The sequence below is a fragment of the Amyelois transitella genome, chromosome 6 (assembly GCF_032362555.1).
Source record: "Amyelois transitella isolate CPQ chromosome 6, ilAmyTran1.1, whole genome shotgun sequence".
Classification (NCBI taxonomy): Eukaryota; Metazoa; Arthropoda; class Insecta; order Lepidoptera; family Pyralidae; genus Amyelois; species Amyelois transitella.
In genome coordinates, this window is record NC_083509.1 from 9368716 (window position 1) to 9383130 (window position 14415).

Consider the following 14415-nt stretch of genomic DNA (forward strand, 5'->3'; position numbering starts at 1 on the left):
TATATATTATATTTTTAGCTAGACCTGATCTTTGTCATTGTTACCGTAAGGCACAATTTGGCGACTCAATCGTTATATCACTTTCCCGGCTTTATGGAAATCCAGGAGGCGTTTCCCACTATTACATAACTTCTCTTGGTTTTCCATCTTCTGGTAGTCATTATTCTAAAATAATGAGCAATTTCAGCGAGTAACGCCCTCTATTTATTTATTTACTAATTTATGTACGCAGAAAACATCGAGACTGATAAACACAAGAAACAAAATTACAAAGGTTCTGCTTATTTCAAAAGAAATCTCTTCCACCAGACCCGAGATAGGAGACATGATGGAAAGGGTGACAGGCGTGTACTCCACTCACACAACTAATCTACAACTCACATAAATAAACAAATACATAAATAAAATACATATATCTATATTATCTGACTTCTATTCTCGGGTAGTGGTCATAGGCTAATGCTTTCTTTCTTCTACCTCTTTGCGATCTTATGAACTTTGAATCTTTGAAAGAGCTTGAGTGATGATGCTTTCACATAAATTCATTTCTAATATTATTTGTCTTCTACCAATTCTACTCAACTTGTAGACTATCTTGCTCCTGATCTTTGCCAAGTCTTTTGTAATGGCCTTGACAATGACAGTTAATGTCACTTCGAAAATTTGTTGTCATCAGTGTCAACAAATGGCAATTTGTAAGGCGCATCTAAAGCTTTGCGGATTGTATAAAAATTATGAATATCTCTGTTTTTAAATAAATGTTATGGATTTATAACTTCAAAATGGTTCGCCAAACTCTTATGACGAAGTTTATTAAAGTCTTGTTGCTGTTCAGTTTCTGTACCATTCATATTCATGCTACAACTCACTGGATGGTCACCGAGACTGGTTTAATTCAACCCAGGGTATGATAAAAGCTTCCTGTTTCTTTGTAGTTTCCGTATTATTCACCTTTTAATCTACTTATGTCCTAATGGCACAGACGTCATGACCAAGATGTATTATCGCCATTAATACTTGCCCTAGTTATTGCTTTTAAATCTGATTTTACCAAGTTTCTAATCAACTTTTTATTTAACCTAGCCAAACAAATCGCATTTAATCCCCTATAACTCTCACTCTCACTTAAACTTATATTATTTAAAGCAATAACATTTATCATTTGTAAAAAATAATAAGATACTGTTCTGTACTGATGAAATTTAGCAGAAAAATTAATACTGACCAGATGGACAACTGGTAATTCCTTTTAGGCTTTAGGCTAGGCTAAGGCATAAGTACCTACCTTAACTTTTTTATTTATAGGAATTTCTTACAGCAAATCTAATTAAATTAATTATTTCCTGAATATTTTATCAGCAGTGCAGTACTTTAACTGCTCTTAACTAAAAGTAACTTGAACTCAAATTGGTTGAATAAGAAAAAGGGGTTTTACTGTAACCAAATCTTTAAGGCTAAATAAAACTTATGTAGGTACTTATTAGAAAAAAAAATATATATTTTCAGGAAAACTCCCCATTTATACTGGCCCGTTCTTATGATTTAATTGCATTCCTTAATCAAGACACACGCTGGACTAACATTGTGAACCTGTACCATGATCTTTGGAGAAGAAATGATCTCATTAACGAAATGTGGGTAGACTTGGAGAAATGTGTAGATGTTAATTTCCTACTTTCACTCGAGAAATATTGTGTTATGAGTGCACCAATAAGTTCTATAAATTGGTACAGTGCATTACTTGAAGAATCATTTAAAAAGAGTGAACCTGGAGACAATATGGAAAAGGGGATTCCTGAGGAAGATTTTTTACTCTATGCTCCTTCTTACGGACATGACAAAGATGTTCCTGATTGCAAGAAATTATCCTCGCTTACATTTAGCATGAGTGCTTTTGAACATTTAGAGGTAAATATATTTGGTGAATTTAATCTGACACCTTATTTAAGATCTCTAGTAATCGAGAATTTCTTTATAGTCCTGTTTGATATCTAACCTGTGTTAGAATGTTTTGTTTTATTCTGTTACTGCTTTTGCCCTTTAGTACAAGTCATAATTCTACTTTTTTAGAATTATTAATCTTTAGTAAACAGTGTTAATAACTTCTTAATTTTTTTTTAAATTTCAGGGAATGTTGAACAGGGAAAATTTGACAGGTCCTTCTGAGTACTCTATCCCATCACATATATCTACTATTATGACCATAGATCAGTTTGGTCACTGGATCACAAATAGTTTGCGGAAAAATGTCACTTCTTGGCTGCATTATAATTTGGCAGCATTATATTGGAGGACCCGAGGAGATGTGCCCAGGTCTATAGAATGCAGTCGTCGGGCTTTGCATTATGCTCCAAGGTTGTTTAATTATAATTTTTTTTTATCATAAAAAAGAAATAAAATAGAACTCGTCATAAATGTGCCATGTGGTTCCCGGCACCAATAGAAAAAATAATAGACTACTCCATCACTTTCCCATGGATGTCGTAAAGGCGACCAAGGGATAGGCTTACAAACTTGGGATTCTTCTTTTAGGTGATGAGCTAGCAACCTGTCACTATTTGCACATCATTTCTTTCTTAAGCTAAATAGCTAAACATGGCCTTTCAGCCTTCTATTGTCTCCCCCGCAAGGGATATAGACGTGATTTTATGTATGAACTAGGCCTTACTCTGATTGACTGGCATACCAATACATAGATCAAACTGCTGGGTCTAGCAATTGATATCTTGCATGTAGCTAAGTACAAAGAGAAGATATCCCGAAATTCCTTACTAAATAATTTGTATTACGCTGGTATCGCCAGCGTGCTAGCGTTATAACTTAATTAATTTATAACAACCAAACTTTGAAAAAAAAAAAACTATTATTGATATTGACACTTACTTGTATCATAATATCACTTAGGAATCATTCCATAACTACAAGGTAAACAGCTTGTTTGTTCTTTTTATAATAATATAATCAGGCATTGGTTTCAGGTATTATAAAGATGTAGCGTTGCTCAATCTCGGCACTGTGCTGCACATCGCTAAACAGACAGAAGATGCTATCACAGTTCTATTGGCTGCCGTAGACCACGACCCAAATATAGTGATCAATCATTACGCTTTAGCTAATGCTTATGCGGTCATTGGTGATTTTAATAGTTCCATAAAACATTACGAGATATGTATGACTATGAATCCAGAGTTTGAAAGCGCCATGAGACATAGAGATGGCGTTTTGTGTCATGCAGGGATGCGTACCAGATTGTCGGCACTTAAGGAGTAAGTTTCTAAGATAGAATAATTTCTATTATCTCGTTGTAAAGTACAAAAGAAGTTGCTATCTGCATCCTCATTACATACTTGGATATTTATGAGGCTTCCATTGTAAATAACAAAATATATGTTCACATTTAAGTACTTTAAATTTCTTTTTTGCAAATTATATAAAGTAATATGTACCTTTGTAAATTTCTTATTTTATTTGAATATGCTCTTATAGTTGTATTCATACATAATCATACTGTAATGGTAAATGAAACTGATTGTAGGAAGCTGCTTATATTGAAAGATGAAATAGAAGAATTCAACCGCAGAGAAGTGCACTGGATGAACTCGCAAACTGCCTTCGTGAAAACCATGAGACATGAAGAAGATTCTGGTAACTTCTTTGTTCATTATATATACTAGAATACAGGTTTCGCAAATCCCACATAAAACCTATCTGTAGACTCACAATGTCGACGAAAAAGTGTCTGAAACAAACAAACATTTCAGTTCGAAAATCGATTATATATTTCGTTAATAATAATCGAGGTATATTTAAGAATTGTGTGCTCTATTGCAACACGTTAAGATCCATTTTTGAATGGTTCATATTGATCTATATATTTATAAAAGTGAGGTCGTTTGATTATATATGTAGTGATCGAAGATTTGAACTCAAAAGTTTCAGAGTTGAATTGTAACGCGATTGCTTGCTCAATTTTTCAGATATGTACAACGTCGATATGGTCTGCGAAAAGATGTCTCTAATAACCGGACTAAATATAAAAGACTTGAAAAAGTACGGTAACAGGAATTATTTGATCAAATATTTCTTTGATCGTTTAGTAGTTAACCCAAAATGGACCGTAGAAAAAGGGGTCCATGCTATAGATTGGGTTTATAGAATGCAAAAGTTTTACAAACATATACAGATGCAGGAGGAGTATAAAATAGACTTTGTGTACGTTGATAACTCAACAGTGCCCAGAGATGTTCAGATTTTGAAGGAAATTGGACCGTTACCAGTGATACCTGATGTTTTTCCTGATGTCAAGGGTAAGTTATACAATGGTTTCTTAAATATTTATTTGTATATTTTACTTAATAATTTGATTTTGCATAATTGCGGTTGTCTAATATTTTTTTATGTGTATTTTGTTGCTTTGGGGAGGTCTGTCGTACTGATTTAATTTAAAAAAATCAGGTAAATCATGTTTTTACACGAAGCGACTACTATCTGACCTCCGAAACCTTTGCGGGTAAACCTAACCCGTATTGGATCCATGGTAACACATCCAGTTGATTGCCTAAATGTTCAGGTTTGCTCACGATCTTTTCCCTCACCGTAAGAGAAAGGTATTACTCGTATGACATAATATTTATGCTTAACAGATTCGTACTTTGAGGATACAGATGTGAAGGCGGCACCTCCGCCACTAATTGAAAAGAAAACTCCGCTTACGCCAGCCGAAAAACTGTTATTTGAATTTGAAACTGGCATTATTTTGTAAGTAAATTCATAGAGTACGAATGTACTTACGTAGGCTTATAAACTTAGGATTTTTCTTTTACACAATGTCAACTTCTGAATATGAATTCCATCATGAACGTGGTCTCCAAGTATTTTCGAGACTGTTGGCTTTATGGATAAAGATGTGATGTAGAACATTTAACAGTAGACCTATGTATATAGCTTATTTCAAACCATTTCATATAAGAACTAATTTTGATTAAACCAACGGTACTAGTTTTTGTAATACTGAATTTCTTGCTTCTAAAATTTCAAAGGCAGTTTCAGTTTCATCTCAGTTCTATCATTAAGCCATACAGCTGAAGGCCTTTCATTCTTTGAGACTACAGGTTCTACCCCGTAAGGGATAAAGGCGTGATTATATGTATGTACAATCTCAATTTCATTAAGGTATAGCTTAATGATGGAACATGGCCTTTCTGTATTTTCAAGGCAATGCTCTGTCTACCCCGCAAAGGATATAGATGTAACTAATATGTATGTATAAATGTAAAATTCCAGATATCCGCCTACATTGAAAGTGAACCGCAATTCTGAGGATTTCGACCGCGACTCGGACTGGCCGTCCAACCGGTTGTGTAAAGAGACCGCCCCCAGCACTCCCAAGTTCCTGGAGTCTATATACCCTGTGTTCCTGCCTTTTGAGAACAAGGGATTGAGGTGAGTGAGGCTCCATGTTAAAATTCAAGTTTCAATTGAATATGTAAGAACACCATATATAAATGAAGGGTGATTTGCTTTAAACCATGTTAAAATTGAAGTTTTAGTTAAATTTGTTAGAATAACATTTTTAAATGAAGGATGATTAGCTTTAAATTATGACAAAGTGAAGAAGTACTTTGAGATTTGGGTTGAAAGTAAAGTGTGATAAATTAATATGTCTTTTTTTATATTCCACTGAATTTTTACAAAAAAATAAATGAACTTCTATCTTATTTGTAATATATATTGTAAGTTTGCGTAAGTATAAGAAGGTCGAGACCTACTGATACCATAAAAAAAAACTTCAAAATAAATTAAAATAGAATTGGGCACCAATTCTTTTTTTAATTTATTTTTAAGTTTTTTTTCTATGATTCCAGTGTGTCTCGATCTCCTTACATTTTACAATCTTATTACGTAGACGAAATACGACAAAACAATGTTTGTGATTTCAGAACAAAATCGCTACTGACGCACAAAATCGGAGTGCCGGTCAATGTGGAGCACGACGTGCCGTGGCACCCCCCGGTCTGCGTTCAGGACAAAACAGCTTCGTTTTCAAACAAGAAATCGCAAAAGTGAGTAACCTACATTATTAGTTTCACCATCTAATGAATGCCGAAGCTGAAGTTGACGTTGTTGAAGAAAATGCTGCAGTGCAGTTTGTTACCGCTTCTTCTGCACTGACGCCTTGGAAGCGGCAGTAAACTTAGTTTTTAAGTAATTTATTTGACGTCAACCAATGTTGTTAAACCATACGTTTTGACAATTATTAAGCGATATATAGTATCCTATATAGTAATGAATAAAAATTTTGAATTTTTTGAATTTTGCCCACGACACGCTCTGTTTTTACGGTTTCATTCTACATATCATCACGTCTGTATACCCCTTGCGGGGTAGACAGCTAACAGTATCGAAAACACAGATAGGCCACGTTCATCAGTTTGACTTAATGATGGAATTGAGATTCAAATCATCAGGTTGCAAGCCCATCGCCCATTCGAAGTATCCCAAGTTTATAAACATATCCCTTAGTGACCTTTTACGACATCCATGAAAAAAAAGATGGAAGGTTTTTTTTTCTATTGGTGCCGGTAACCACACGGCATTTCACTCTCTTTGTTCCAAATTATTATTGATTGTTTATATACGATTTTACACGATTGTAATATACCTATATATGATTTTTCACGATGAAAGAGAGAAATAGATATTTGTTATTTCGCAGACAACAGTTATCAATAGAAGTGCAACCCACGGAGTATTTACGACAGAAACTGCTGCAGTATGTGGGCGACGGCGACGTGGAAGCGGCCAAGCATATGCAGGAGGCCGAAATTGGACAAAGGATATATGCTGTCATGCAAAAGGTATGATAGATTTTATTGCCGCTTTATTGCTTTATTATCCTTTTATGATACATCTTCCCAAAGAAAAAATGCAAAAAGTGGGATAATAAATCACAGAAAGCCATAGTTATAGGCTATTGTGAAAATACCAAAGTCTATAGTTTTATAATAACTACCTCTAAAACAGTAATCAAAAGCAGAGATGACATACTTTATATTACCCTTTATTGCACATAAATAGCTGAATGTAGCCTATCAGTCTTTTCAAGACTGTTGGCTCTGTCTACTCCGCATGGGATATAGACGTGACTATAAATTATTTTCGAAAGTAGTATCAAGATTTTTTACGTTTATTTCAGTACGTAAAAACCGACTATATATACATGTATTAGCGAGGTCTCGTTATACAAACATACCTAGTACCTACTACCTATTATTAGGTATTCTGTTGTTTTATTATATATGCAGTAAAAGTGATTAACATATACATACATACATACATACATATGGTCACGTCTATATCCCTTACGGGGCAGACAGAGCCAAAAGTCTTGAAAAGACTGAATGGCCACGTTCAGCTATTTGGCTTAATGATAGAATTGAGATTCAAATAGTGACAGGTTGCTAGCCCATCGCCTAAAGAAGAATGCCAAGTTTATGAGCCTATCCCTTAGTCGCCTTTTACGACATCCATGGGAAAGAGATGGAGTGGTCCTATTCTTTTTTTGTATTGGTGCTGGGAACCACACGGCACATATTGTTACAGAAAATAGCTCCGAAATGGATGATCCACACTCTAGCGTCTCTATACTGGCGCGTCCGAGGCAACAACGTGAACGCTCTGAATTGCCTGCTGTCCGCTGGCAAATCTGTTGATAATAAATACAAGGACCTCGTGCTGGTTTCCTTGGCGTCTGTTTATTTAGAGATGGGCTATTTTGACGAAGCGCTGGTGGCTGCGGAGTCGGCGTTCAGAATTAGTTTGTATGAGGTGGGTTTTTTTTTAAATTTTCGTTTTTGATGACGTGTAGTATGGTTGAAAATATCGAGCATTTATACTTGCATATGAAAGAAAGACAGAAAGAAAGAAAGAAAAAATGTTTATTTGGTACGAAATACAAATTAAAATATGACAATTTACATACAAAAATGTACCAAAAAGGTCTCCGCTCAGCAACCGCGACGCTGGTCTTCCGTTTCCTTTGACAAAAATAAAATTAAAATATAACAAAAGCGACATATACTGCATTAAACATTAGGGTATGGTGGCGTCACACTCTGTGCAGGAATATAAACATATTACATAAAAAGTAAAAAAGCAGGAATAAATAAAATATCTTTAAAATATAATATATAAACTTACTCACCTATTATCAATATATTTTAATTTTAACCGGTGAAAAAATTTCTCTCTTGTAAAACGAAAAACAATGTCGGACATCACTACTTTGAAAACCAATTTCTTTTCTTTAAAGTGTATTTTAATTCCAGCCAGCAACAAACTTCCTATTAGCAGAACTGAACATGGTGAAGAAACATCGAAACACTCATATATTCCATTTGAAACAAGTCGTTCGCATAGAGCCCACTTTCATGGGAGGTTTGGCGCGCATGTTGCTCAACGGGTGGTCTTGTGTGATCAAAGAACTCAATTCCGTGCAAGAGTTAGGTGAGTGAAGTATCTTATACATTCATAATCCATTAATAATTTAAGAAAAAAACTTTATATCTCTTTATTGTTGTAAAGGTAGAATGTTATGTGTGTATCTACATACATACATATAGTTACGTCTATATCCCTTGCGGGGTAGACAGAGCCAACAGTCTTAAAAAGTCTGAAAGGGCACGTGTGTATTTAACTGATTTTATTAGCATAGACGATAACACGGATATACTTTTTATCTCATAAAATTCTCATCTTTTAAAATGAGAATTTTATTGTTCAATCTTATTGTTATTGGATTTTATATTTTTGTTTCAGATTTTGGTGAAGGTGACATTTGTACCCAAGTAGAACCCGGCATGAGTATGGTGTGCGAAAAGGACGGCACGAACTGCCACGTCACCAATATACAGTGCTTCAGCAACCAAGAGAGAGGTACTCTATTTTATTATTCCTATTTTGGGTCACGCCCATATTTTGGCAAAGACCAATTAAAACTAGCACTTACAATGTCAAGTTGCATTACTTTACTAGATTGTTTTTTTTTTTCTAAATGAGAAAAAAATAATTTAAAGTAGATTTGAAACGCCGAATTCCGTAGACTGGGTGGGGGTGACCCACACAAAGGTTCTCTGTTTAACCCAATGGTAAACTGTTAGAGAATGCTATGAGCATTGTACTTTACAAATCGTTATTGTCAAAACAGAGATTAAATAAATACATAAATAAAAAACTGAAATGAACACGTAAAAAGTGGGAAAGAAAAGCGACAATTAGGTAGATAGTGTGTGCATAACTTTAAAATGTTTATCTGCAAAAAAAAATTGTCTAGGCACCTAATAAATTAACAATTAATTTTAAATTTTCATTTCAGCGGAAAGCAGTACAATAGTCCGTATGCTTGAGCTGAAAGACGATAAAACCCAGCATTCGTCCGCCGACAAGATGGACGACAGTATTTTCGACGTGTTCATAGACAATATGCCGTCGGATCCCGGCGATAGAGTGGCGCACGAGAAGAATTACCAGTCTATGGTCAATGTTATACAGACGGGGCTGCAGGGCTGTGGACCAAGGGGTTGTCGTGGTGGGTATTTAATTTCGTTAAATTTGATACCAACTAGACTATTAGATTAGAGATTAGAACTAGATTTGATATAAACTAGATTATTATCGCGCCTTCATAGGTGAACATAATATAATGTAACATTTAATCACGTCTATATCCCTTGCGGGGTAGACAGAGCCAACAGTTATCAAAAGTCTGAAAGGCCGCGTTCAGCTCTTTGTTTAATGATAGAATTGAGATTCAAATAGTGATAGGTTGCTGGCCAATCGCCTAAAAGAGGAATCTCAAGTATAGGATAGAACAGAATAGATTTATTTGCAAAAGTCTATCTCTTAGTCGTCTTTTACGATACATAAGGAAAGAGATGGAACAAGCTACACTATATAAATAATTGAGCCACATAAATAATGTTCAAAACATGAGTTTATCACATTGTTTTACAGATATTCAACCTGACGACTTAGCTTTAAAAGAAGAAGACTGCTCATATCAACATTTGCAACTAGGATACTGGCTTCATATTATAAGTTTTCGACAATTGCTCACTGAAGCCAATTCGAAGTAAGTTCAATGTTATTTACAAGGAAATTTTATTCTCAATGTCTTTATCACTTAGGAAAATTCAAGGCAATTAGTATAACTTCATATCAAATTCTGCAAAATCGGTTCAGTTAGTTGTCTGTACCTACTTTAATGTTTACAGATCGACGATGATGCCCCTTTAAAGTGTTTCTTCATATTATTTCCTTTATTTCCCTTTAGATTACCTCAAGAGATAGCTGCACTAAACCCGTCGAACAAGAAAGTTCCAGAATGTAAGATATTCTCCGACGCGTCCGAAGACTTCTTTCTAGAAAGAATCGGCCGCGTGGACACTGATGGTTGGGAACCGGTATTGTCTTTAATGCACCAGTTCGCAGAAGTTTTCAACTTCTACGATTACGTCGTGCTGGGAGCTAAGATCGCGAAATATGTTGACACGGTAAGTGTGAGTGAACCTCAGTGTAGTAGTAGTATCAAATCAAATCAAGTAGTAGTAGAGTTGTTAACATAATTAATAGAAATTAACAATAAATTTTTGAAAATGATCAGAATGCGAAACTGACTTGATGCGAAAAGACTTGTTGCGTTTATGATAAGTTTATTTATTCACTTAAACTTTATTGAACAAACAATGTTATTACAATTGGCGGACATAATGCTAAATGCATTATCTGAGAGTCAACTTTTTGGTTAAGCAGAGAAATTGTTACTGATCCGTGAACTCGGATCTCTGAAGCAATACATTTAAGAGAAAGCGAATGCCCGTGCTGAGATTCCGTGATTAGATTGTGTTATATGTGATAATGTCGGTGACAGAAGCCGCGGTCGTGGGTGGGGCTGGCGGCGGCGGCGTGGTGGTGCGGCGCGGGCGGGCGCGGCGCGTGCGCGGCGCGCTGTGCGGCGGCGGCGCGGGCGCGGGCGCCGCGCGCGCTGGCTGCGCACGCGCTGCGCCCGCTCGCCGCGTTGCTGCACATGTAGGTCACATTTATACATACATACACACGTACCTACATGTAGTACACGTTACGTATAGTAAGGTGAGGCCCTGTTAAAACGCGGGTATAATGGCACCGGTTCGAATCCCGCCACGGCCATGTAAAAATAACTATTTTCGAAGTTATGAACATTACATTGAATAGTTACCGATGCTGATTACTAGCCCATCAAGAGCCTACACGAGGAAACCCGAGTTTTTAAAGCTTAGTTGCCTTTTACGATATTCATGAGAAAGATATGTTAATAAATATAATTCTGTTTATCCATAGCTCTACGGCTATAAGACACACTTACAGGAATGGTGTGCTGCTCTCGCTTAACGCCTTTAAAAAAAGTCCCCTTTTTTAAATCCCATTTAGTTCTCAATGGAACCGCTCTACTTTTTTCTGTGAAGGAGACTGCTGAGTCCGATAGAAATCTGGTTAAATCATTTTATTTAAATAAAAATTTTAGTCTCTCTCTCTCTCTCTCTCTCTTACACATCTTTGCGTGTTCCCGGTTACTGCATAGTTGTGGATTTGGGACCACCTTTTGTTATTTTATACATACATACATACATATAATCACGTCTATATCCCTTGCGGGGTAGACAGAGCCTACAGTCTTGTAAAGACTGATAGGCCACGTTCAGCTATTTGGCTTTAAGATAGGATTGAGATTCAAATAGTGACAGGTTGCTAGCCCATCGCCTAAAAGAAGAATCCCAAGTTTATAAGCCTACCCCTTAGTCGGCTTTTACGACATCCATGGGAAAGAGATGGAGTGGTCCTATTCTTTTTTGTATTGGTGCCGGGAACCACACGGCACTTGTTATTTTATATATTAAAATATTTATTATCTTTTCAGGCAATCGAAGCAAAAAGACGCTAAAGATATAGCCTACCTCTCTTTCTATATGCAACCAAAGAGTAAGATAGAAGCATTCCTTGTGGCTGTCTCACACACGTACATGGTAAGTGGAAATGCTCATTATAGTTTATTATCCTTAAAATATTACTTGATATCTGTGGCAGATGTCAAATGCATTTATTTTATGGTCTGTCCTTTTCGCACATCATGCTGTCACAGTAATAAAGTTATATTTTAAGGACTATAGTGTGACGATAAAACTAATTGACCGTTCAATATTAAACTTGTTTAATTAAAATGACTTTGTTGGATATAACAAAAATAAAACAACAATATGTTATCTTACTGATTTAATAAACATAATATGATTTCCATTGTGTAACACTCATTTAATAAATTAGCGAAATAACAATGATAAATACGTGGTTTAAATTTTCTTAAAATAGAATAGTTGCAAAGCCTATTACATATTTTAGTAAACTTAATCTAGTATTACTTAAGTAATTATATATAATATCAAATCTTTTGTATTAATCTTCTCACTCAGGATGAATACGAGCAAGCAGTTTGGATGTATCGATACTCGCTCACGTTCGACGATAAATTCTTGCCAGCCAAGGCTTGTCTCCACGCCACCATGTGTCTAATGCTTTTCGGGGAAACAAGCAGAAATAAACTCAAGCACGACTAAAATAAAGCTCATTCACCTTTATACACTATGATATATTAAATACGCAATTTCAATTTATCAAAAATACAGTAAAAATATTAATGTCTATATCTAAGCTATGAATCATATCTCGAAAATAAGTAATTGGTGTCCATACATCTTAAATATAGTTACAGTTCTTTGTCAATATATAGTTACAGTGTGTGGATTTATCAGTTGAATACTTGTTGCAGTTGTATGTTTATTTGGTGACAAACATGTTTTCTTATCAGTCATTGATGATCATGGTTCGGTGTTTTCAGTTGTCAGCAAAACGAGAAACGTTATGTTTTTCATTTAGGTATGTGATAATTAAATCGTTTCTCACTCAGTAAACTGTGATCTATAATCTTGAAAAACGGCATTGGGTATTTTTTTAGAACTATATTTTGTTACTTTATAGTAGCCATACAGACATAGCAACCCCTCATATAAGGGAAGTAAATGCGACTCGAATATGGCAATATGTTGCATAATTATATTAGTTTGCAATATTTATTACCAAATAAATATACAAGATGACAACACACAGGTAAATGCAATAAATATGTAAATTCCATATATTATAGTAACAACGATGAATGTACCAAAACCTGCTCATTAAAATGTGGCTCACTATTTAAGAACCCATTAGAATAGAATAGAATAGAATAGATTTATTTTCAAAATTGGATACAAGGTATCACTTATTGACGTCACATAACTTAAATCTAATTATAACTACTACCGCTTCCAAAGCGCATGTGTAGAAGAAGCGGCGGAACAAACTACACTGCAGCATTTTCATAGGACGTCAATTTACAAATATAGATCTCTTAAATCAAAATCGTGGACGAATGCACATTGTCTACATTAAAAAACATGTATGAATGTAGAACTGATTATGTCAATACGAATATTTCGTCAAATAAAATAAATATAAAATAAAATATGTACATACTGTACAAATTATGTCAAGATCATGTCAAAATACACAAGAATTAAGAGGCTATTATGTCCAGCTCGGGCCACACATGTTTATCATTAATATAATCATCCGTGCTGTAATAGGCTTTCCTACAAAGCTCAACTTTAATATACTGTTTGAATTTTCTATCATTCATTTCAAGAACACTTTTTGGTAATTTATTATAAAATCTTATACAATTAATCAGAAATGATTTCCCTACCTTAGCCAGCCGATGTGCTGGGATCGACAACTTGTGATTGTTCCGCAGTGATCTACTAGTACATTCACCTACTTTTTTGAAAGAGTCTAAGTTTTTCCTAACATGCATGATGTTATCGAATATGTATTGGGAGGGCAAAGTTAAAATATTTAGGTTTTTGAAAAAATCTCTAAGGGAATCTCTTTGTTTAAGACCGTAGATATATCGAATTGCCCTTTTTTGTAAAATGAAAATAGTTTGTATGTCTGCTGCTGATCCCCAAAGCAGTAGACCATATGACATTAAACTATGAAAATAACTAAAATATACTAGCTTAGCAGTTGCCACATCCGTCAAATGCCTAATACGACGAATATTTTTGTTTATTAGGCATTTGACGTTGTGCTTTATGTCCATTTCTGTTTTCTTCATTAAGATCTATACATAGTGTAAGTGTAGTAATATCATGAAAACAAAACTAGTCGCTATCATCCGAAATTACAAGACAAAACTGCTATGTATTATTCGTTTTGAGAAACGTCTGCATAAAATGCAATGGGATCTTAATTCAAATTCAAATCAAGGCGCATCACATACATGAA

General features: G+C 35.0%; 1 protein-coding gene across 2 annotated transcripts; it reads left to right on the forward strand.

Moving 5' to 3' along the window:
• Positions 1 to 689: 689 nt before the first annotated feature.
• LOC106131103 (tetratricopeptide repeat protein 17) lies at positions 690 to 14150 on the forward strand. 2 transcript variants are annotated; one of them, XR_009656923.1, is made up of 20 exons: positions 690 to 905; positions 1507 to 1908; positions 2129 to 2355; positions 2979 to 3266; positions 3536 to 3645; positions 3978 to 4307; positions 4644 to 4758; positions 5284 to 5442; positions 5940 to 6062; positions 6716 to 6857; positions 7603 to 7827; positions 8328 to 8505; positions 8818 to 8934; positions 9374 to 9586; positions 10012 to 10129; positions 10331 to 10550; positions 10928 to 10969; positions 11058 to 11085; positions 11954 to 12059; positions 12504 to 12642. XR_009656923.1 is itself a non-coding variant. In XM_060944790.1 (19 exons), the coding sequence occupies exons 1-19, from the start codon at positions 759 to 761 to the stop codon at positions 12645 to 12647; spliced, it is 3522 nt and encodes a 1173-aa protein (XP_060800773.1). In that variant the 5' UTR covers positions 690 to 758; the 3' UTR covers positions 12648 to 14150. The 2 variants fall into 2 exon arrangements, 1 of the variants encoding a protein (XP_060800773.1); XM_060944790.1 differs by having other exon boundaries at positions 10928 to 11085; positions 12504 to 14150.
• Positions 14151 to 14415: the final 265 nt, after the last annotated feature.